This window comes from Leptopilina heterotoma, unplaced genomic scaffold (assembly GCF_015476425.1).
Source record: "Leptopilina heterotoma isolate Lh14 unplaced genomic scaffold, ASM1547642v1 Lhet_73, whole genome shotgun sequence".
Lineage (NCBI taxonomy): Eukaryota > Metazoa > Arthropoda > Insecta > Hymenoptera > Figitidae > Leptopilina > Leptopilina heterotoma.
This window is the reverse complement of record NW_025111169.1, coordinates 648,678-672,587: the sequence shown is the minus strand read 5'-3', so window position 1 is coordinate 672,587 and position 23,910 is coordinate 648,678. Positions and strand designations below refer to the sequence as shown.

Below are 23,910 nucleotides of genomic sequence, written 5' to 3'. Positions count from 1 at the left end.
ATTTTAATATTTTTCAAAAATAATTCAAGACTTTTTAAGAATTTTAATATTTTTCAAAAATAATTGAATTCTTTTCAAGAATTTTAATATTTTTCAAAAATAATTTAAGACTTTTTAAGAATTTCAATATTTTCCAAAAATAACGAAATTCTTTTCAAAAATTTTTAAATTTTTCAAAAATAATTAAATTCTTTTTAAGAATTTCTTCATTATCTTTTAAAAATAATGTAGTTTTTTCCTATAATGTTGATTAAAATTTTTTAAATTAATTGATTTTTACTTAAAATTTCTCTCAATTATTACAAAATCGTGTTTGTTATTAATTGTAATTAAAAATTTGTTTATTAACATTTTTTAAATTTTTTGTAAATAATTCAATTCTTCTCAGAATTTTATTACAATTTTTGAAAATATTTTAATTCTGTTAAGAAATTTTATCAAAATTGTATTAAAAATAATTGAATTCATTCGAAAAATTTTTTAAAAATTTTAAAATAAGATTGAATTTCTATAAAAAATATGATTTTTGAAAATAATTGAATCCCTACCAAGAATTTGATTAAAATTGAATTGGAAATAATTTAATTCTTGAAAAAGAATTTTATAATTTATAAAAATAGAAGTGAATTCTTGGGAAGAAAATTATATTACAATTTTTGAAAAGAATTGAACTGTTTCAAAGAATTTTATTAAAAACTTTTGAAGATTGAATTTCTTCGAAAATATTTAGAACTTATGAAAATAATTTAATTTTGTTGATAAATTTTATAAAAATCTTTAAAAATAATTTAATTTTTCGAGAAATTTCATTTAAATTGTATTCAAAAGAATTAAATTTCTTCGAAGAATTATATTATTTCTAAAAATAATTGAATTTTTGCGAAGAATTATATTATTTATGAAAATAATTGAATCCTTGCAAAGAAATTGTTGAAAATTATAATTAGTTAGTTAATAAGTGAATTAATTATTATTTTAATCTTGAAATCATTGAAAAGTCGAAATTGAATAATCAGTAAATTTTTAGAAAAATTAAAGAAAAATAGAATAAAAACGTACCTTAAGTGTCTCGTTAATAGTTTTTCGTCCTGAGTAAACTTTCTGGATTTCCTCCATCATTGGTCTAAATTCTTTCTGCTTTGTTACGGACTGGCAGTAGAAACTATCGGTATTATCAAACCATGTGACAATAACAGTGTCCTTTGTTCCAGGCTTGACTCGCTCATCAACCCATTTGCTGTCAAATGAGGCAAAATCAATCTTTTGTTGACTCACATTCGTAATTTTAGTCACACTCGTATTTTCCTTTGACTTCGTCAAATCAACTCCAGGACAAAAAGTCGAATTGATAATTTCCTTCTTCGCCGTCTCATCAATAACCTCGCGTAGAAGAACTTTGAAAGTATCTTGATCTTTCCCAATAAATTCAATTTCCAACAATTTCCCATTCACTATATCGCTGAAATCGTTAATTTCCTCCTCTGTCCATTCGGTTTTCTCCGGTCCAAACAATTTACAAGGAACTGCTTGAATTGGCAATGATGTAAATTCATCGCGAATTTCTTTCAATTTATTGAAACAAACAACCTCGACATTTCCATAGTCGACAAATAGAACCGTTGCATTGGTGCCGTCGATTTTTTGAATTACCGCTCGATACCATCTCTCATCGTCGGCGTATTGAGCTATGCAGGGAATGTTTAATTTCACTTTTGATTTGTCCAAAACAACACCTCCACTTTCGTAGATAACGGCAATTTTCTCCATGAGTTCTTCGAGTTTTTCATTGTCGGGTATGAGATGAACGAAGAAATTTGAGAGATTACTGAGATAGATTATTTCACCTCTTTGTTTATTTCCAGGAATAATCGACGGTAAGGCAAATTCTAATGTTTTCGATTTGGAAAAATCGATGGGTTCGTCGAAATTGATTTCCTTAGGCTAAAAACAAAAAAAAGGGAAAATTCTAAAATTAAAAATGACAATTTGAAGCCTGATGGCTTCGCACTCGATAATTAATTAAAAAATTTAGAATCAAAAAGTAGCTTTAAGATTGAAAAGAAGTAGCTAAAGAATTAATTTAAAGATTTAAAAAATTGATTTTAGTTGATTCATAAAAATCACAAAAATTTGATTTTGTATTTCCACTGACTTTATCATAATTTACATAAAAAATATTAACTTTTTTTTACTCTGCTAATAATTTCAATCCAAAATTTTTCTGAAATTGAATTATTTTACAAACGTTTTGTTAGAATTCTTAACAAATAAAATTTAACAAAATTTTCTATTTTTTAGAATTATTTTTCCCAGAATTCAATTATAGATATACTTAAAATATTTTAATTAGAATTTTTTAAGACTAATTTCTTTTCATAATTTCTAAATTAAATTATTCAAAACTTGAACAATTTTTTAAAGGAAAATAACTAATTAATCATTTTTAAAAATAAATATTTAAATATAATTGCAATTTGACAGGGAATATAATTTTTTTTTACAGATTTTAATTTAAAAACCTTTTAAAATAATTATAATCAAGCGAATAATTGCTTTGTTTATATAAAAATAATTGAATTTTTCCAGGAATACAATTTTGTTAAAATTTTTGAAAATAATTGGATTTTTTTAAAAAAATTTTTCATTAAAAATTTTTAAAAAATAATTGAATTTTTTCGACGAATTTAATTACAATTGTATTGAAAATAATTGAATTCTTAATATAAACAAGTTTTATAAAACTTTAGAAAAATAATTGATTTCTTTTGGAAAGTTTTGTTAAAATTTTTCTAAATAATTCAATTATTTTGAGAAATTTTCTTAAAATAATTGAATTTCTGCGATGAATTTTATTATTTGAAAATATAATTTAATTCTTGCGAAAAATGGTATGAAAATTTTTAAAAATATGTAATTCAATTATTTCGAAGAATTTTATTAAAAAAAAATTATTAAAATTAATTTCATTATTTCGTAAAGAAATTTAATTAAAATTGTATTAAAAATAATCGATCTGCAATTTTAACTTAAAATTATTTTTAAATCAATTCTTATTAGAAAGTTCTAAAAGAATTCAATTATTTCAAAAGAAAAAAAAAATTTATTGGATAATTGAATATTTCTTAAAATTGAATTCTTTAGAAGAATTTTCAGAAGATTTTAAAAAAATAATTGAATTTTTTCGAAGAATGCAATTAAAATTGAATTGAAAATAATTATAATCAAGCGAATAATTGTATTATTTATATAAAAATAATTGAATTTTTCTAGGAATACAATTAAAATTGAATTGTTACTAATTGTAATTGTGTTGAAAATAATTGAATTCTTAATATAAACAAATTTTTTAAAACTTTAGAAAAATAATTGATTTCTTTTGGAAAGTTTTGTTAAAATTTTTCTAAATAATTCAATTATTTCGAGAAATTTTATCAAAATAATTGAATTCCAGCGATGAATTTTATTATTTGCAAAAATAATTGAATTCTTGCGAAAAATGGCATTAAAATTTAAAAAAATATGTAATTCAATTTTTTTGAAGAATTTTATTAAAATTAAAAAAATTAATTCCATTATCTCGTAAAGAATTTTAATTAAAATTGTATTAAAAATAATGGAACTCTTACTATATATTGAATTTTTTATTTATGGAAATAATTAAATTCTTTCCAGGAATTCAAAATAATAGAATTTTTGTAAACAAATTTTATCAAAATTTTTGAAAAGTTTTTGATTTTGAAGAATTTTATTAAAATATTTTAAATAATTGATTTATTTCGACAAATTTTATGAAAATTATATTCAATATATTTGAATACCTGGGAAAATTTTATTGTTTACGAAAATAATAATAATAATAATAATAATAATAATAATAATAATAATAATTGAATTTTGCGAAAAATTTGATTAAATTTGATTGTAAATATTTAAAGTAATGCAAATTTTTGAAAAAAGAAGAAAAAAGTATCTTTTAGTGGCACAAACTAAAGAGTTTCTAAATAGTAACAACATAAAAAAAAATCTTACCTCATTAGAAGAATTATCACGACCGTACTTTGGCTTAGAATTAAATCTGTTGTTGTCATCTGAAAAGAAAATAATTTTTTTTTAATAATTTTCTAAATTTTATTATTTTTAATCGTACTTTTCGAGAAAATAGAATTTTAGTTTGAATGTATTAATATTATTTAAATTAAATATACCATGATTCCTGGGTTTGAATCCATCATTGTCGTTTCCAAATTTATTGAACTGATTAGATTTGAAGTCCCTGTCATTTTTCCTCTGGAAGCCGCCGCCTTTCTCTCCACGTTTGCCGCTTCCTTTAGAAGACGTAGATTCATTATCGCTTGCATAACTCTTAGAGAATTTATTTCCTCCAGTTCTGTCGTCGTGCTGAGAATATTGATTAAATCTGCCTCCATCTCGGAAATTTCTGTCCGGTTTTGCTCCATCTTTATTAAAACGATCATTTCCTGCACTTCGATTAAAACGATCGTTTCCTCCATCTCGATTAAATCGATCGTTTCCGTCCTTGTTGAAGCGATCATTTCCATCCTTGTTGAACCGATCGTTTCCATCTTTATTAAAACGATCGTTTCCTCCGTCTCTGTTAAAGCGATCGTTTCCCCTGTCTCGATTGAATCGATCGTTTCCATCTTTGTTGAAGCGATCGTTCCCACCAGTTCGATTGAAGCGATCATTTCCCCCATCTCGATTGTAACGATCATTTCCTCCGTCACGATTAAACCGATCATTTCCCCCGTCTCGATTGAAACGATCATTTCCTCCATCTCGCTCAAAGGAATTATTGGCTGAATCGCGATTATTAAATCTCTCGTTTCTAGCATCGCGATTGAAATGACTACTCTCTCCGTCCTTTTTATTTCCATCATCATCGCCACTGCGACCAAATGGATTATTACCACCTCCATCTCGATTAAACGATCTATTGGGTCCATCGCGATTGAAATTGCCACTTTTTCCATTGCGATCACTATCGTCGCGCTGCTGATAACGATTGTCATGCCTTTGTTCATTGTGATCGTCCTTCCACGATTTTGTTCTGTTTCTCGAATTATCATCACTATTCGCTCGGAATGGATTCGTAGTATTGCTTTGCGTTGATACATTCGCCTCGTCTCTGTAAAAATTAAATTATTTCAATTATAGTCAAGTGCATTTTTTCAATATATTAAAAATGCTGGTGCAAAATATTAAATATATTCTAAAAAGAAATTTTCTAACAGTTGTATGAGAAAAAATTGTGCAAAAATGGTGTATTAAAAATGATAAACACCAAATGTTTGTGAAAGAACTTTTGCAGGGTTGCCACAAAAATTGAATTTTGTTTTTCCCTCACTTTTCCCTGATTTCCAGATAAAATTTTGACTTTTTTCCTGATTCTAAAGAATATTCTGATTTACTCTAAAAATTATTAGATGCTCAAAAAAATGTTCAATTATTTATAAGAATATTATAATAAAACATGAAGATAACGACTTTTCCCTCAATGCCCTGATTTCCCTGACCTGTGGCAACCCTGTTTTGTGCAAAATTGTTATTTAGAAAATTATTTGCTTTTAAAAAATATAAATAAATGTCTTTTTAAATTAGATGCGAGGCTTTGCAAAAAATTATAGAGAACAATATAAACATTGCAAAGTAAAAATAAAATTGTACAGTGCGAGAAAGCATTCTTATTTTACTAAAATTGTGCGATTGTGCAAAATGTTAAACTTCTAGTTTTATAAAATAAATTTTCTTCCATTTAGAAAAAATTTCCATTTAATATTCTAATTTCAATTTAATATTATATAATAAATAAATAAAATTAAAAATAATAAAATATTTTATTATTTATAAAAATAATTGTTAATGAGATTGCTATTTAAAAATAAAACTAAGTATTAATTCTTTATTGCTTTAGTCAATGGCAGTTTTTTTTAACATTTAAAAAAAAGCATTAAAATGTTGAATATTAAAAAAATTACAAAAGCGCAATTTTTATAATAACATGTTAACTACCACCAATTCACGATAAATTTTACATAAATTATGCAAATAAGTGATGAAGGTAAATAAACAATGAGTTTGAAGCAAACTATACAATTTTATCACACAATAGAATTACCGATTTTTTGGAACTTTGGATTTTAATTTTTGACGCTGTGCCATGATTGGTTGTTTTTTACTGTCAAACCTGCGTGTGATTACAGTAAATTAACCAATAATATATCCAGAACTCTCTAAATATTTAATAACAATTTTTCAAAATTAAGTACAAAATTAAAAATTAAATTGATAAACTAAATATCGAAATTGATAAATTTAATATTGACATTAATTAATTTTGATATACTAAATATTAAAATGACAAATTCGATAAATTTAATATTGAAACTATTAATTTGATAAACTAAATATTAAAATTACAAAATCGACAAACTAAATATAAAATTTATTAAATAGGACATTTGAATTAATGAATTAATGAATTAATGAAAATTTTGAGAAAAGAAAGAAAATCTTACCTCTGATGATTTTGAGGTGGTGTTTTTTCGACTTCATTCGATTTTTTACCTGCGACATTATCGACAGGTTTTGATTCGATTTGCATTTGATTAATTTCCATTAGGATGTTCTTCATTGGTGTTGTCGACAGGTCGAATAAATCGACAACTAAACATGTCTTTTGGGCATTTTTCACTGTCATTTGTAGACGTTTGTCATTAGTTAGTGTCTCGAATGCAGAATCAAATTCTGGTTTAGAATTTCGACTTTGAAAACCATTCAATACGCATAACATTGCTTGAGAGGGCATTTGTGTCACTAAATCCTTACTGATTGTTCGAAGTTGATTCACATTTACGGTTTCCTCATTGCCATAATCAACGTAGAGTACATTCACTTTGTCTCCAACTGACTTCAGAATTTTTACTCTGTACCTAAAGCAGAAAATGAAATGCAAATCAGAATTCTCTTCTAAAATAATAATTAATTATAAATAATAAACTATTAATACAATATAAATAATTGGTAACTATTAATCAATTCAGTATAAAATTTCAGGTCTCGGATCGATTTAAAAATTTAAAAAAAAATCGTATTCATTTATTGAAAGTACGAAGAAAGTCAAAAAGGTCGTTTATTTTATTCCGGGTTGTTACAACAATTTTATTTTGTATTTCCCTGACTTTTCCCTTATTTCCAGAAAAGTTTTCACCTTTTTCTCTCATTCTGATAATAACTTTAATTCTAAGTTTTTGTAAAATTCAATTAAAATTTTCAAATCTTTTTTTACATATTTCTTTAAAAACACGATTATTTTCAAAAAATTGTGATAAAATTCTTAAAAATATTAAATTTGACGAAATTTACAATTATTTGACAATTTTACAATTTATTACTTCTGGGAATTTTCAAAAACTTAAATTTTTATAAAATTTAAAGTTAAATTTTTTTAAAATTTCAATTTTAAATCTTCTGAAATTTTATTACTTTTAAAAATTGCAACTGTACAAAATTTTTTAAAAATTACTAATAAATAACTAATTTAAAAAAAATTTTAATCAAAATTATTCAAACATCAAATATTTAAAAATTTTAATTTGAAACCTTTTGAAATTTAATAATTTCTAAAAATTTCTACTATTTATCGTCCAATATTAAATTATTTTCTGTAATTTTTATCACAAATTCTTTTCTAAATCAATCAATTTTAATAATTTTATGAAACTTTTTTGACAATTCAATTATTCAAAATAAAAAGAAAGTTCACTTAAAATACGTTTAAAATTAAAAAATTTTTGGTTCAAATAAAAAAAAAATAAATAAATTGACATATTTTCAATTTAATTTTACCAAATCTTAATTATTTGGAAATTTTTTAATTGAATAGATGTTCAAAAATTCCAAAAAATTTCTAATCAATAACTAATTTTAAAAATATTTAAATCCAAATTTTTTAAAGAAAAACCAAGTTGTTCAGAAATTATTCAAAATTGAAAAACTTATTCAATAATTTTAATTTAAAACCTATTATAATTTAATTATTTTCTAAAATTTTTTCCAATATTCAATTATTTTCTAGAATTTTTTACTCCAATTAAATTTATTTTGAATAATTTTCAGAAATTTTCTTGAGAATTGAATTTAGTTTTTATTTGAAACTTTTCAAAGAAACTGAATTGTTCAGAAAATAAAAAATTTGTTTTCAAAAATCTCTACTAAAATTCATCAAAAATTTAATTTTCCGAATATTTAATTAAAATTTTTCTCTAAATCAATTATTTTCAATCATTTTTAGAAAGTTTTTCGAAAATTCAATTGTTAAAATAGAAAAATTCAAATTTTTTATACAAAAATTTGAATTATATTATGAGAATGATTTTTCCAAAATTTGAATAAGTTTAGAAAAAATAAATTTTTAAAAATTTTAATTTTACCTTGTTTGAAAATAATTGAATCTTAAAAAATTATGATAAAACAATCTAAGAATTTTTTTTTTTAAATATATTATAATTTTTAGAAGCTAATTTTCCTTCATTTTCATTTTCAAAAATTACATGTGAAGATTTTTCATTAAAAGTTTTGAGAATTCAATTATTTTCATGATTTGCAATTAAAGTTTTTCAAAAGTTGATTTTTAAAAATTGTAATAAAATAGTTTTAAAAAAAATATTTCCAATTAAATTTGACAAAATTTCAATTATTCAAAATCTGTTTAATTGTATATTTCGAAAATTTAATTAGAAAAATTATTCTAAAACAATTTTTGAAAGAATTGTCTGTAGTTATTTTTCATAGTACATATAAAAATCAAAATAAGTTGCATTTTATACTAAAAATGTGGTTTTTTGTTGCAATATTTGTAAGGAAAGTCGAAAAAGTCGCAATTTTTGAAAATAAATCGAAAAAAGTCTCACACTTTTTGAAAATAGTTGGAAAAAGTAGAAAAAATCATAATATCCAAGGCTTGAAAATTGAAAAATAGTATGAAAAAATTGATTTTTATTCTAAAATAAAAACAAAAAAAATACGTACCATCTTTCATCAACTTCATAGGGAGCAATGCAAAGTGAATTGATGTCAATTTTCTTCAATTGTGGAGCAGTTATTGCATATTCGTTAATATTATCCATCATTTTCTCCAAATCAGAAGCATTCTTCTCGAGTTGAATGAAAAATTTCGAGCAAGAAACAGTGTGCGAGACGAAGACAATTTCTTTCGTTCCATCGGTTAACGCCGGTATATGTCCATAAGTGACTGACGAAATATCCGGAAATCTGTTTTTCAAATAATCTTTAACATTTTGCCCACAGAGGAAAATATCGCCGTATTGTATCAAAAATGGCCCGTCTGGTTCACAAACGTGTAATTCAACTTTCTTGCCATAAACTAAATTAACAAAATAATTCTTCACCTCTTCGGTGATGTTCATTTCCCTGAGACCAGGTAGACAAATTCGTATTGACAGTACCTTTGGTTTAATGAATCTCGGTGGTAATCTATAGATATCAGTGTATTGCACATAATCGGTATTACCAAAATCGACAAAATAAATTTTCACACGTGTATCAAAAGTTGACATGACAACGGCACGACAAAGACTTCGTTCTTCTTTGAGACGAGCTAAACACACTGATCCAGGGAGGAGAGGTCCTTTCAATGGCGATGGTGTATGTGCTTGAAGTTCTGTCATGAGTGACACCAATTGTTCTCTATTCTCCTCGAGTTGAACTGAAAATTTAATAGGTCCATCTTCGACGCAGGACACGTGAGCTGGATATTTCATTCCAACTTGTACCAGACGAGTTCTAAATTCAAAAATATCAGATCGTGAGTCTTCATCGTCGTCTTCGTGGACTTTTGGTTTTCGGGGGGAAATTTTCGTTTGATGAATAGGCGCTGATTGATGAACATGAGGAGGTGGTTGTTGTTGATGCTGCTGCTGCTGTTGATAAGCATAACCAGGTTGTTGACGAGCGTAATGCAAATTGACCGTGTTCATGTTTTGTTGCACTGGCATCATATTCGCGTGTTGTGGATGCATTACTCGTTGCTCGCAGGGATAGCCGCTTATTGGCATTTGCGTCACAGGCATCTGCTGTTGGTGTGGAACCATTGGCATCTTATAGGTCTGTTGTTGCGGATACATTTGTGGCCTGTAAGAAGAAAAAAGAAAACTTATTAAAATTTAAACATTACATTCATTTCATTCACTAAATGAATCAATCAAAATCAAAAACAATCAAAACTGTAATAATTACATTAAATTCTTTTATTTTTTCATGAATGAGCCTAAAAGTCCGCAACTTCTTCAAAAACGAAAACGAAAAATCTATATTAATAATCGTTGTATTCCGGTAATCTATTCGAAGTTTAAAAATTCCTTTTTTGTTTCCTAACTTTAAAAAAAAAATTTCTTTTTAAATATTTTCAATTTTAAAATTAATATATTGAACATCATTGAATTCTCGCAAAGAATCTTATCAACAAATTTAGAGAGAATAATTGAATTCCTTCGAAGAATTTTTTTTATTTATGAAAATAATTAAATTCTCGGGAAGAATTTCTTTTAATTTTTTTAAAATAAGAGTTTTTTTTAATAATTTTAATTTCGAAAATTTTGAAAGCAATTGAATTTGATAAAGAAGAATTTTATTATAAATTGTATTGAAAATAATTTAAATCCTGAGAAGAATTTTATTATTCATAACAATAATTGAATTGTTCCGAAGAATTTATTAAAATTTTAGGAAATAAATAAATTTTATGTATGTATAAATATTTGAAAATAATTAAATTCTTTCGAGGAATTCTAATTAAAATTGTTTTGAAAATAATTGAATTTCTGCAGAGAATTTTATGAAAATTTATTAAAAATAATTGAATTCTTTCGAGAAATTTTATTATTTATGAAAATAATTTAATTCTTGCGGAGAATTTTTTTTTAATTTTCAAACTGAAATTATTCAAAAACTAAAGTCTATTTTTAAGCAATAATTGCCTTTTAAGTAACAATTACTAAGTAAAAATTTCTTAAAAATTTACGCACATGAAAATTAGAAATAAATTTAACTTGAAAAAAATATGTCTTTCTTTATTTTTCGTTTTTAAAAACGTTGCGCACTTTAGCCTCATCTTTATGATTGAATTTTTATTGAGTGTAAAAATTATTCGCATTTTTATTATCAGAAACTATTTTCAATTACAGAGAATACTTTTTTTCAACTCCATAATCTAATTGAAAAATCTATTTCTTAAAAACAAAAATTCGATTAGTACCTATTTTGTTTTATTGTGGAAAATAAATGCAAATTTTTGTTTTTTGTTCCTGTAAGTAAATTCATTCTTTACAATTCTCATTTAAAAAATTTTTTTTTTAGAAAGAAAAAAAGAAGAAAATTTTAAAAAGATAATCAATTTTCTAGTTTTTTCGTTTTTTTTAACATAAAAAATATTAAGAATATAAAAAAGAGTAGAAAAAGTTTTCTAAATTCCAAAAAGCATGCTATTAATAATATTAGAACGACTCTAAAACGGGATTCACTAATTCTAAAGCAACTGAAGATACGAAGCAAAGAAAAAAATTATGTACACAAAGAAAAAACCCTCATCAAAACTCTCATGGAAGATAAAAAAAAAATGATTCACAAGTTCTGATCGTTCACATGAACGAAAATTTTTTCCATTATGAATATTTTCAAAGAAAATTTCCAACTGCAAAAAAGCAAGAAGAAAAATAGAAAAAAATTAAATAGTTACACAATATTTTTTGTTACTTGATGCAATGTTTTTGTAATAAAATTTGTTTTTTAAGAAGAAATAAAAAAATTTCTTTCATTTGCACATTTGGAACTTTAGAAACAAGATGAATTCTTTTTTGATATTTCAGTGACTGATAATAATTTTTGAAAATTCAATAATTTGAATTTATTTCAAATTTCTCAGTGTTCGATAAAGAACTAAATAAAATAAATAAATACTTCTTTTTTACAAATTAAATTACTATAAACAATTATAATTTATTTACCCAGTACAATGAATAAGATTTCCGAAAGAGCAGGTTGAGAACATTTTTGTTGTTTTTTCCAAATGGCTTTTACCAGAAAAACGAATTATTTTTACGTAGGGAAAAAAAAGTAATGGATATAACTAGAGAATAAGAACCGCACTGAACTGTTCAAAACTAAGCAAAACAGAGATAAATCTCTGACTTTTATAACCTTCGAGATCCCTCCCAAGGTATTCAAGAGGGAGTATTCTCAAAAGAAGATTGGTTGAATTTTAAAGAAAGGGTTTGTCTCAAAACGCCCTCAGAATAATTTTCACTTTATAAAAAAAAACCCCCCTCAAGTTCTGAATGTTTCAATATTTCCCGTTCCGAAAGTTTCGAAAACAAAAAAATAGTCGAATTTTGAAAATTAAAGAAATTAAATAATTATTTTTATCTTATTTTAATTATTTTCTACTCATTGCAATTTTATATATAGTTAGTGCAAATTTTTAAATAAATATAAAATTTGAAAAAGTTGAATTTTTAATTGTTAATAAATATCAGTAACAATTTATTGTAAATTAATTATTAATTCTAAATTTATAGTTAATGCAATAATAATTTTAGTAATAATAATAATAATAATAATAATAATAAAAATATAACAATAATAATATTAAATAATAATAATGAAAGTAATAATATATTAAATAATTAAATTTAAAATGAAACAAAAGATATGACAAAATTCGAAATTAAGAAAATAAAATACAAAAAGAAATATTCTTTCATCGCAACGAAACTTGAGAGACAACGAAATTTGCAAAAATATTTACAAACATTGACAAATGCCATTCAAGCATTAAAGCATTACACCTTTCGAGTATAAAAGTAAACACTATCTCAAAATTCTATCAACAAACACAAAACATGCAAAATACACAAATCGCCAAAATAGAAAGAAAAAGTCACACACTTTGATTGAATAGTAGAGATAAACTCAGTTTCCAGTTATTAGAAGCAATTACCAGTAAAAGAAATTACCAGTCGAATGATAATTTTTTTAGCTTTAAGAAAAGTTCTAATTTCCTTTTCAAACAAAATAAAATAAAAAAAACTACATTATTAATAAAATAAAAAGTAAATAAATATGGAATATAAACACTCTGAAAACATTTTTTTTTTTGTTAATTTTGTTAGTAATTTAATAAAATTCCTTTTTTTCTTTAATAAAAGAATGCAACTGTCTCTTGATGGAAAAAAATGACTATAAAATAGTAAATAATTCACGACCTATGCCTTTCACAATTCAAACAGATCGTTGGAAAACATTCTTCATAAATACCGTAAACACAACTTTTTATTACTTATGTATTATTTATTCAGGAAGTTATTTATTTTCGATTCTCTTATTTTCTTTAAAGTAATAATTTTCGTACACTTATTGTTTTAATTATTATTGAAGACGCGAAATTTTAGTTAATAGATTGTAAATCAAAAAAGTATTTCGGATAATATTTTCCACAAAAATTCTAAATTTAGTTTATATTTTTAATTGTTAATTTTTTTTGTTATTTTCTTCAATTTTGGTAGCTTTTGAACGTGATTAATATCGACAATTTAATCTATTTGACAAACTAGACTAACATTCTCTAACATCTGCGATTACTTTTTAATATTCAATATATTACCTTACATTAATGGCACAGTTGAATAAATTTTCAAGATTGTACAAGAAATATAGTTCTGAATGTGGAACAATTTATAAACAGATTGAAAAATATGTTTAGAAATAAAAAAAACTTTGTAAAATTGTCACGTAATTTAATGAGTTTATTAAACAATTTAATAAAAGTAATAAAATGTCTTTGCGAAAAGTGTCAAAAAGATTTAAGAATCAATAATACTTTTGAATAAGTGTGTACCATCACAATTGTTTCTCTATTATAAAGATAAAAATGATGAAGCAAAATAGTAATAAAAAGAAGATTATTATCGATATGAAAATATTTTTGTTTTGTATACCTCCGATAATTTGATGTATTTTAATTATCTTTGCTTTCAGAGAATTTGTAACACAACTTAGTACACACACTTCAATTCCAGGTATGAAACTGAAGAGAAACCGTATAATAACTAAGTAGACAATACGTTCCCCGCAGTTATTTACTGTCAAGAGAGGAAGAGAAAGGCAAAACAAATGCGGTCATACCGGAGCCCTCTAGTTTTATTACACTCTATATAAAATCTTTCGGAAATTCAAATAAATCGGGAATCCCTATTATCGACCGTAATTTTCAATTTTTTTTTTTTTTTTTTTTGACAGTAAACAGAAAAAATACTTGTGAAAAGAATTCAAACTAACCCGAAAAATGCACATTTCCCCACAATATTTCATTCACTACTATATTAAATTTCAAAAATAAAATTGATACATTCCTCATTCCAAATAATTTTTTTTACAAAATAATCAGAATGTGTTTTAATCTTGAGTTTAAATTAAAATACAAGAGGTTAATTGTAAACTCAAGATGAAAATAATCTGAAAGAAAAATTCTAATTAACAAAAAATTAAAAAAGAAAGAAAGAGGAATTTGGATTTAAAAAGAATTGGAAAGAGATTTGGAGTAGAAAAAAAATTGAATAAAAGAAAAAATAGTGAATATTTTGTTGTAAAGAACTTACTTGAACATATCGTCTAACGTTGTCATTTTTGCCATTCCTTTGTTGACAAGTAAATTACCAATATCATGTTCTCCAAGCACCAGCTTCACAAGATAACACGAATTGAACTTTTCAAATTTCGATACTGACAATTCTTTGTCCTTAACCAAAATTCGAATAGTTTCAACAGTTCTGACATCCCATTTTTCATTCACCGACAAAACATTCGCCAATGTAAATTCATTAGCCAAAGGAGGACACTTAATTAAATAATCTTCCTCTTTCGAATTTGGATACAATAATTTAACTACCTCTACTGGTACAATGTCAGTAACTCCACTGTCAATTAAAAGTACAATAACCCCATTTCGATGGATGTTAGTGATTTTTGCACGAACGAATTTTCCACGATATTTCACGCAACACGTCGTCTCCGACGATAAAGCATTTTGCGGTCCAAGACCTTGACGTTGCATAAATTCATTGCCTAACTCTGCAATTAATGTCTCGATATATGAATATTTCTCTTTTTCACAAACACCCCATATTTTCAAACGTGGCCCATCACTCGTCACATTTGTTACTATAATAGAATGCGCGAATGTTTGCGCCATTTTTGTGACCTCTTTTGTTCTAAAGGTTCTAAAGTAGCAAAAAAAAAAAAATTTTTTTTTAGTCTGTTATTGCGCACTATTTTAACACAATTTTCAGAAAAAAATTTAACATTATTTCTCGCTTACCGATAATTATATCGTACCTTTAAATTGATGGCCTTCAATGACGTTTAACAGCAACAATTAAATTAAATTAATGTCAATTTTCCCCGGATGAGAACATCCAAAAAAAGTTGTGCCGACGAGCCGCTTTAAAATCTTCTCCCCACGAGGCACGCGAGAAAAAAAAGTCTCTCTCTCTCTCAGGAGTTGATATTATCAGAGAAACAAACTCTTTTAATTCCAATTGTGCACGGTTCTTTAATTTTACAATTATCACTGTATTTCTTACACACAAGATACGAATTTCGTGGTCTCAAATTTACATTTTGATTAGATTTTATCTCACAACACTTTTTTTCTACGTCCTCGCAACTTGCCTTCCTCAATAAAATTGTGTGTGAGAGATGCGTGAACTTGTACGCAATAGCTTGCAGCGACTAACTTCAGGTTGTAAAAGGACGCTAATTTGAATATTTGATCACGTGCTTCCGCTAAATTAATGGCGGTAATATTTGATTTAAACTTACATTCTGTAAAAACAAAAAAAGAAAAAATACCAAAAAACAAATTCATGTTTGTCACAAAAATTGAATTTTCTTTTTCCCTGATTTCCAGACAAAATTATAAGAAATAACTTTGTCAGTTCTTCATTGAAATTAAGTTATTTAAAATATTGTCAAAAATAGAAGAAAATTAAGGTTTTTTCAGAAATTCAGAATTTTCTTATAAATTCTATACACGGAGAGAGAAATTGTACAAAATTAGTTACAATTATTAAAAATGAGAATATTATGAATAAAAACACAATAACAAGACTAGAAAAATAAATTATTTTCGTAATTAGAAATTTTTTATTATTACCATTAATTTTGCGTCTTAATAATACTGCAGTGTAATTTAAAAAAATATTTCTGTCCTATCGGATTTCGATTTATTGATCCAATATTTTTTTTCTGACAATTTTTCATTATAGAAACGAGAAATTTTGTTATTTCGACAATTTTTTTAAATCTTTAAACATCAATATAATAGCAAAAAAATTCCTTTCTTATTGCTAGTAAAAATATTTGTGACACACATCAGATAAAGCGTCACATTTCCATTTTTTTATAATTACAATTCAAAAAATAAAATTATTAAACATAAATATATATATATATCGATTTATTGCATTTCCTGGTAAATATAGGAAATTGTGTAAAAATCTATTTTTAACATTATAAAAGCAATTCATTAATTTATCGTAATCAAAACGACGTTTACATTCTTTTTTTTTTTTTTTGATTTTGTAAAATGCATTCAAAAATAATTTTTAATTCTTCGCATACTAGTAAATTTTCAAAGCTGAAAGTAACTTTGAAACAAGTTCTATTCAACGAAAAGAAAAAATTAACTTAACTACAAAATTTAATACTGAAAACTATAAATAAAATCAAAACGAAAAAAAATCGTTTTCAAACAGAATAATTGCAATAAATGCAAAAAATACAAAATTTTTAATAAAAATAGTCAAGAATAAAAAATGAGTAAAATAAAAATATTTGTTTCTAATTTTCAGTATTAAATTCAAAAATAATATTTCGATTTTTTTCGAGTATCGTACGATTTTCCTACAGATACTAAATTTCATTTTTTTGATAAAAAACGTATCTATTTACATAATTGAATTATTTCTTTTTTTGTTTTCTCTTCAACATTAATTGCACAATGAGCACGAAGCAAATATAAAATATTATAAGTGATAATTTGTTTCACACGAGAATAATTCGATACTCTCTATAATATAATTTTTTTAATCTTAAGTACTAGAATGTTCAACAAGAACTTTGCAATTATTTATAATTCTATATATATAACTTTTTTTGTACGTTTATAATAAATTATTCACGTTCGGCATCATCCTCTTCGTCGGATTGTAGCCAATCAATGGAACGTTGATCAGATTGTGAATTATTTTCTACTGCATCATCAATTTCATTATCACTATTGAGCGACATGTGTTCCCTTAATACTAACGATCTCATTTGCTCCAATATTTGATGTAGAGATTCAGATCTTTGATCAGAACGATCGGTTAATGGTGTCGCATCGCCTGACGCTGAACCACCAGCTGGAGTTTGTGGTGTATTACTCGGTGGAATTGGAGTATTCGTTCCATCCGCAATTCCTGGAAAAAATCACAACAAAGTTTATTAAAATTATTTATCAATAAATTATTACATAAGTTTTAAATTACTTTTTGAGAAAAAATTAATTTATTCAATTATTAGAAAGACAAAAGAATAAAATTATTTTTTTTTCTACAATGTTTCAATATAATTAACACGGACGTTAAAGATTTATTTATTTGAAACAAAATATTATTTTAGAAAATTAAATTTTAATTTTCGGGGAAAAAATAAAAAAAATTGTTAATTACTAAAAAATAAAATAATAATTATTATTATTTGTTTTATTATTTGAAAATAATTAAAGCCAACGTGAAGAAATTGATTTATTAAAATAAAATTTGCAGAAATCAAAAGTTTACTGTCCGAATAGTTTAATAATAAGGAAAATAAAATCTGCAGTTTATTGCAGACAAAAAAAAAACCGCAGAAAAAATTGTTTTTATTGTGGGAAAAATCATGAATGTCAAAAAAAAAAAAGAATTATCCTCTGTCAAACAGATGTTTGGAAATTGGAATTTACTCAAAAAGACTAAACCATATGCTGTAAATTGAGGTACAGGCAAAATAAAAGCCTTCAGGTACCATAAAGTTACCTTTTCAAAATCGGCTATCATTTAAAAAATCCAAAAACGTATTTCTCTAGAATTAACCAGTAATATATCTTACTTTTCAGTCTAACCGGGATTAAGTCTCAGTTAACTTTATAATCCCAAGTGAACGAAATTTTTTTCAAAAATATTTTCAAAAATTACTGACTGTTATTAGAAAGAAAAAAAAATATAGTTAGAATCTTTATAATTTATTTTTTTATAAATGACGTAATATTATTGAAATTAAATTTGAATTTGAAGAACATTTAAATTTCATTTATTTGAACGTTCATAAATTTAGGAATTTCAAATTTATTATTCAATAATGACTATAAAATGTAATTTACAAAATAAATTATAATTTTCAAATTAAATTAAAAAATTAAAATTAAATGAACAAGTATAAAATGTAATTAGAGATTAAAATTGATTCAAAAATTGAAATTAAATTAAAAATATCGTTTATTTGAACATTCAGAACTTTTCAGGATCATCAAATTTATTTTTCAATAATGAGGATAATGAGTAAAAAATGTAATGTACAAAATAAATTATAATTTTGCAATCAATGAAATTAAAAAATTAAAATTAGATTGCCAAGTAAAATTTCACTTAAAAATTGAATGAAAAATTAGAATTATTGAATTAAAAAATGAAATTGAACTTTTTAATTTATTTTAATTTAAAATTAATTTAATTAAAATTCAATTTATTCAATCTATTTACACTTTTTTATATAATTTTAATGTTTCATTTAATTTCTTATCTAATTTCACTTTATAAGATTTTTCATTCGATTTTTAATTCAATTTCACGTGAAAATAAATTGACTTTAAATTAAATAAATTAATTAAAAATTCAATGAAAAATTGAAATTGAATTGAAAAGTGAAATTTAATAAAAAATCGGAATTTAATTAAAAATTCAATGAAAAATTGAAATTGAATTTAAAAGTGAAATTGAATTAAAATTCATTTAGTTTACATTCAATTTATTCAATTGATTTTCACTTTTTAGTGAAATTGAATTAAAAATTGAATGAAAAGTTAAAATTGAATTATTTTAAACTCAATTTAATTACACTCCATAATTAAAATTTGATTTTTCATTCGATTTTTAATTGAATTTCACTAAAAAAAAGTGAAAATGAATTGACTTTAAATTAAATAAATTAATTAAAAACTGAACGAAAAAGTAAAATTGAATTAAAAAGTGAAATTTAATAAAAAATTGAAATTAAATTACAAATTCAATGGAAAATTTTAAATTAAATTAAAAAGTGAAATTGAATTAAAAATTCATTTAATTTGCATTTAATTTATTTAATTAAATTTCACTTTTTAGTGAAATTAAATTAAAAATTGAATAGAAATTTATTTAAAATTGATTTAATTAAAATTCAATTTATTTTTACTTTTTAGTGAAATTTAATTAGAAATCGAATGAAAAATCAAATTTTAATTACAAAGTCAAAATAAATTAAAAATTGAATGAAAAATTAAATGAAAAATTAAAATTGAATAAAAAAGTGAAAATGAACAAAAAATTAGAATTGAATTAAAAAATGAAACAAAATAAAAAACTAAATTTAAATCAAGTCAATTTCTAAATTGAATAATAAAATGTAAAGAAAGGAAAAGCAAAAATTGTACGAAAAATTAAAATCGTTTTAAAAAGTGAAATTTAATAAAAAAATTGAAATTTAATTAAAAATTCAATGAAAATTTAAAATTGAATATTGAATAGTGGAATTGAATTAAAATTTATTCAATTTATATTCAATTCAATTTTACTTTGTACTAAAATTAAATTAAAAACTTAATGAGAAATTAATATTGAATTGAAACTGGTTTAAAATTTATATTTAATTTATATTCAACAATTTATTTTCAGTTTTTAGTGAAATTAAATGATAAATCGAATTTTAATTATAGATTAAAAATAAATAAGAAATCGAATGTAAAATTAAAATTAAATTAAAAAATAGAATTGAATGAAAAATTAAAATTGAATAAAAAATTAGATTGGAATAAAAAAATGAAATGAAATAAAAAAGTAAATTTAAATCAAATCAATTTTTAAATTAGAATAAAATATGTGAAAAAGAAAGGAAAGCAAAAAAAAAATGTCGAATTATCGTATATTCACCTATGTTATCACTGACTGGACTAACGGGTCTTTCAGCTCCTCTAATTTCCCTAACAATTTGGTCTTCCTCTTGTGTATTAAGTCGTAGTCCCGCTACTCCTTTTTTTGGTACATTGTGAAGATCGCGTTTGATTCTTCTACGTCTCGATGGATCATTCCTTCTTAATTGAAGCATCGATCCAAAATCGGCAATATACAAAAATCCCGCAATAAGTAGCTCGCAAGTCCGTTTACCTTGCTTGTAAGCCGTCTCAAGTTCCAGGCTCGTTCTCATGTCATATTGCCACCAACCTGGAAATAATAATCACCACTAGTTCACTCTTAATCAAACATTTCTTTTTTCAGTATTTAATAAAAAAAAATCTATACCTTTGCAATCAATTGTAAAAAGTATTTCTACTCTCACAAAAAAAATATAATTTTTCGACTCAATTTCAATATTGTGAAATTGTATAATATTATAATTAAAATTGTAATTGCGATTGGGATTATAATTGTAATTTTAATTGTAATTATAATTCTAATTTTAATTCTAATTTCAATTCTAATTTCAATTATAATTGAAATTGTAATTTGAATTCTAATTACAATTTGAATTGTAGTTATATAATTGTAAATGCAATTCTAATTGTAATTATTAATTTTCTGGACAGGTAAAAGGTAAAATAATACTTTTTCTTAGAAAATTCTTTTATTTATCTATTATATAGTAAAGTATAACACTTTTAATAATATAAAAAATGAATAATTAATATTAACGCATGCGTTAAGAGTGTCAAACAAAAATATTTCTTCTCTTTTTTTAAATAAAAAAAAAAAAAACGTTTCAAAACTGAATGATTAATTTGAATAGAATAATTAATAATTATATATAAAAGAAAATATATATTCTTTTTTTTCGGAATCTATTATCTAACGCCGGCTGTTCCTTTACAAGGAGTGTCTTTTTTATCACGTTTAATTTTACGTTTACACCGTGGATTAAACTTTTTATATTGAACATTGTTTTGAAAATCAATCACGTAAAGTGTACCGCAAATCAAAATCTCGCAATCGGAAGTTCCCAGATCGTAAATCTCTTCCAAATCTTGATTGGTCCTTGTGTCATACTTCCACCAACCTATGGGTATTCATATCATATTGTCAGGATGCTAATTTTGTTTTTCGAATTCAGATTGAAAAATTAAATTTTAGAATTTAATATCTATTAAATTTAGTAATAATTTTAATAACTTTCAATTTTTTTCTTTAAATCTAAATCAATCTAAAACAATTGTTTAAAAGAATTCAATTTTCTATGAATAATTTTAATATAATTTAATAGAAAAATTATTAATTGCAATTAATAATAAACACGATTTTTTGAAAAACTTAAAAGAAATTCTTCATAAAATTCACTTACTTTCAAAATTTTCAGTAATAATTATTTTAAAATACTCCATTATTTAGGAATATTGAAATAAATTCGTCAAAACAATTTAATTATTTTAAAGAATTTGAATAAAAATCTTGCCAGGAATTAAATTTTATTCAATAAAATTTTAATTACATTTTCTCGAAATATTTCAATTATTGAAGAAAATGTTGATAAAATTCTTGAAATGAATTTTATTTTCAAATTTTTTTGATAAATACTTTGCAAGAATTCAATGATTTTTAGTAAATTAATTTTAAAATTGTACTTTTGTTTTTTCTTAACTTTAGATAGATTGTATGTTATATATTCTTATGTAATAATTATTTTTATTTTATAATTAATTCAAAATTGTAATGACAAATAGAAATAATCAGAACTTTTTCACTTCTTTTCATTAAAAGACTAAAATTTTGTTAAATTGAAATTATGCAGATTTTTGTTCTTTACTTCTAAACAAAATTAGAAAATTGTTAAACAACTGTGATTAATAATTATTTTCATCATTTTAATTCAATTATAATTTTCTAGAATTTTAAATTATTTTTTATGAAAATAATTGAATTCCTTAAATTAAAATAGTAAATATTGAAAATAATTGAAATTAGGACAAGAATTTTTTGAACATTTATGAAAATAATTGAACTTTAGAGAAGAATTTTGTTATTTATAAAGATAATTGAAATTTTTTTCAAATGTTGAACATTGTTGGATTTTTTTTAAATAATTGAATTTCAGCAATTATTTGTAATTTCTCCAAAATTGAATTTTTTTTTAGTGTTTTCAACAAAAATTTAAATTAGAAAATTTTTAAATTCTATTATTTTTATAATTTGCTAATTTTATTTTAAAAAGGCAGTAAAATGTTAGCAGCGCGCGAATTGTTGATAGTAATATTATTATTTTATCATTTATTTATTATTAATTAATTAATTCTTTCGTACTTTCGTTTTTTGACAAACAGCCATCGTTTTTTATTTCAATTTTTTCTTTGTTTCACGCGCCGTTTGAATATGAAGAATTTTAAAGTAATCGCTCTTGGTAAGTTTTGTGTGGTTTCGAAGAAAAAAAAATAGTTTTGAATAAAATTGAAATATTACCATTGCGACCTTCGTAAAACCAGTGGTACTCATCCTCGACTTCTGCCGTCTCCTTTTGTGGTTCATCGACTTCTACAAGTTGTGGCCTTTCTAAAAAATCGGCTGGAATTTCTTGTCGACACATTGGACATCGTTTGCTTTGATTAGCTACTCCTTTTACGCATAAGTAGCAAAATATGTGACTACAGGGCAAACGTGCCGGATGTATGCACGGCTGTAAACATACTGCGCATTCAGGTACCGTCGACGAACCTAGAACAAAGGGAAAGTTTTTTAAAGTGTTCACATGAATATTTTCCGCAAAATTTAATTCATTTATTTCATACATTTCATATATTTCATAATAATAAAAATGACGATATAATTTTCCATAATTTTTAAACTCCCGAGAGTAAATTAACTATTTTAACTTTATTTTATAAAAGGAATAAAAAAAGAAGAGGTTGGAAATTCTTTTGTTTCTCTGGCAACGGAAAAAGGAATTCGCATTTTTGGATTTTTCGAATAAATAATAAAAAGAATACACGTTTTTTCCATACCTTCTTTATCCTCAACATCTTTCTCAGTTTCCTTGACTCCTGCCGATTTTGCGGGCACTGATACTTTTGCCTGTGCCATATTTTTTCTCAAAAATAAACTCTGACTGAAAATACTATGCCACAGAAGATTTTGGCAAATTCCAAACATTAGATTAGATTGTAGATATACTTTAATCACTTATTATCATGAGACATGTTCCTCTTTTATATTTATATATTTACGTCTCGTGAGTCTATATACACCAAAAGTGTGCGCACTTGAAAAATTATTTCACAAACAAATAAAATGTCCTTGATATGATTTCGAGGAATATTTCGTGGCCATGTTTTTATTATTTTTCGACAGTAATTGTTTTTCAAATTTGTAACAGTTTCAACATGCAAAACTATAAACAATATAATTTTATTTGTTCATCTCGAATGTACACAAAGGAATGCGCGTCGATATGAAGTCACCTTCAGTTTTAAATCCCTATTCAGGGTTGGGTTACTTTAACTTTCGACCAATAAAAATTCCGGACAAGTTGAAACGACCAATTGGATTTCGAAGTTTGGTTCTTCCA

The 23,910-nt window shown here is 23.9% G+C and overlaps 2 protein-coding genes across 6 annotated transcripts in view; both read right to left on the bottom strand.

Moving 5' to 3' along the window:
- LOC122510734 overlaps positions 1–15,787 on the bottom strand; it is a 31,316-nt gene extending 15,529 nt beyond the window's left edge. Inside the window, exons 1-7 of one of the 5 annotated variants that reach the window (XM_043625586.1) lie at positions 15,427–15,787; positions 14,691–15,311; positions 9,049–10,170; positions 6,537–6,950; positions 4,206–5,146; positions 4,030–4,088; positions 1,060–1,941 (exon numbers count right to left, since the gene is read on the bottom strand). In XM_043625586.1, the coding sequence (XP_043481521.1) occupies positions 1,060–1,941; positions 4,030–4,088; positions 4,206–5,146; positions 6,537–6,950; positions 9,049–10,170; positions 14,691–15,283 (4,011 nt within the window). In that variant the 5' untranslated portion in view covers positions 15,284–15,311; positions 15,427–15,787. Of the gene's footprint in view, positions 1–1,059; positions 1,942–4,029; positions 4,089–4,205; positions 5,147–6,536; positions 6,951–9,048; positions 10,171–12,041; positions 12,185–14,030; positions 14,184–14,690; positions 15,392–15,426 lie in introns of those variants that run through there. The other 4 variants (XM_043625591.1, XM_043625587.1, XM_043625590.1 and 1 more) reach the window with 4 other exon arrangements.
- Positions 15,788–16,213: 426 nt separating this feature from the next.
- On the bottom strand, positions 16,214–23,794 carry LOC122510732 (E3 ubiquitin-protein ligase RNF146-like). The gene is made up of 4 exons (XM_043625584.1): positions 23,348–23,794; positions 22,809–23,060; positions 20,295–20,585; positions 16,214–17,552 (listed from the first exon to the last, which is right to left on the bottom strand). Exons 1-4 carry the CDS (start codon positions 23,493–23,495, stop codon positions 17,266–17,268), a joined length of 978 nt encoding a protein of 325 aa, XP_043481519.1. The 5' UTR covers positions 23,496–23,794; the 3' UTR covers positions 16,214–17,265.
- Positions 23,795–23,910: the final 116 nt, after the last annotated feature.

What these genes read in the sequence shown, in the direction of transcription:
- LOC122510732 (XM_043625584.1), bottom strand. Translation starts at nt 23,495, where the DNA reads ATGTTTGGAATTTGCCAAAATCTTCTGTGGCATAGTATTTTCAGTCAG. An exon ending in AGATGTTGAGGATAAAGAAG is followed by an intron (nt 23,061 to 23,347) that starts GTATGGAAAAAA and finishes CCTTTGTTCTAG; the next exon opens with GTTCGTCGACGGTACCTGAA. An exon ending in GTTTTACGAAGGTCGCAATG is followed by an intron (nt 20,586 to 22,808) that starts GTAATATTTCAA and finishes TATTATTTCCAG; the next exon opens with GTTGGTGGCAATATGACATG.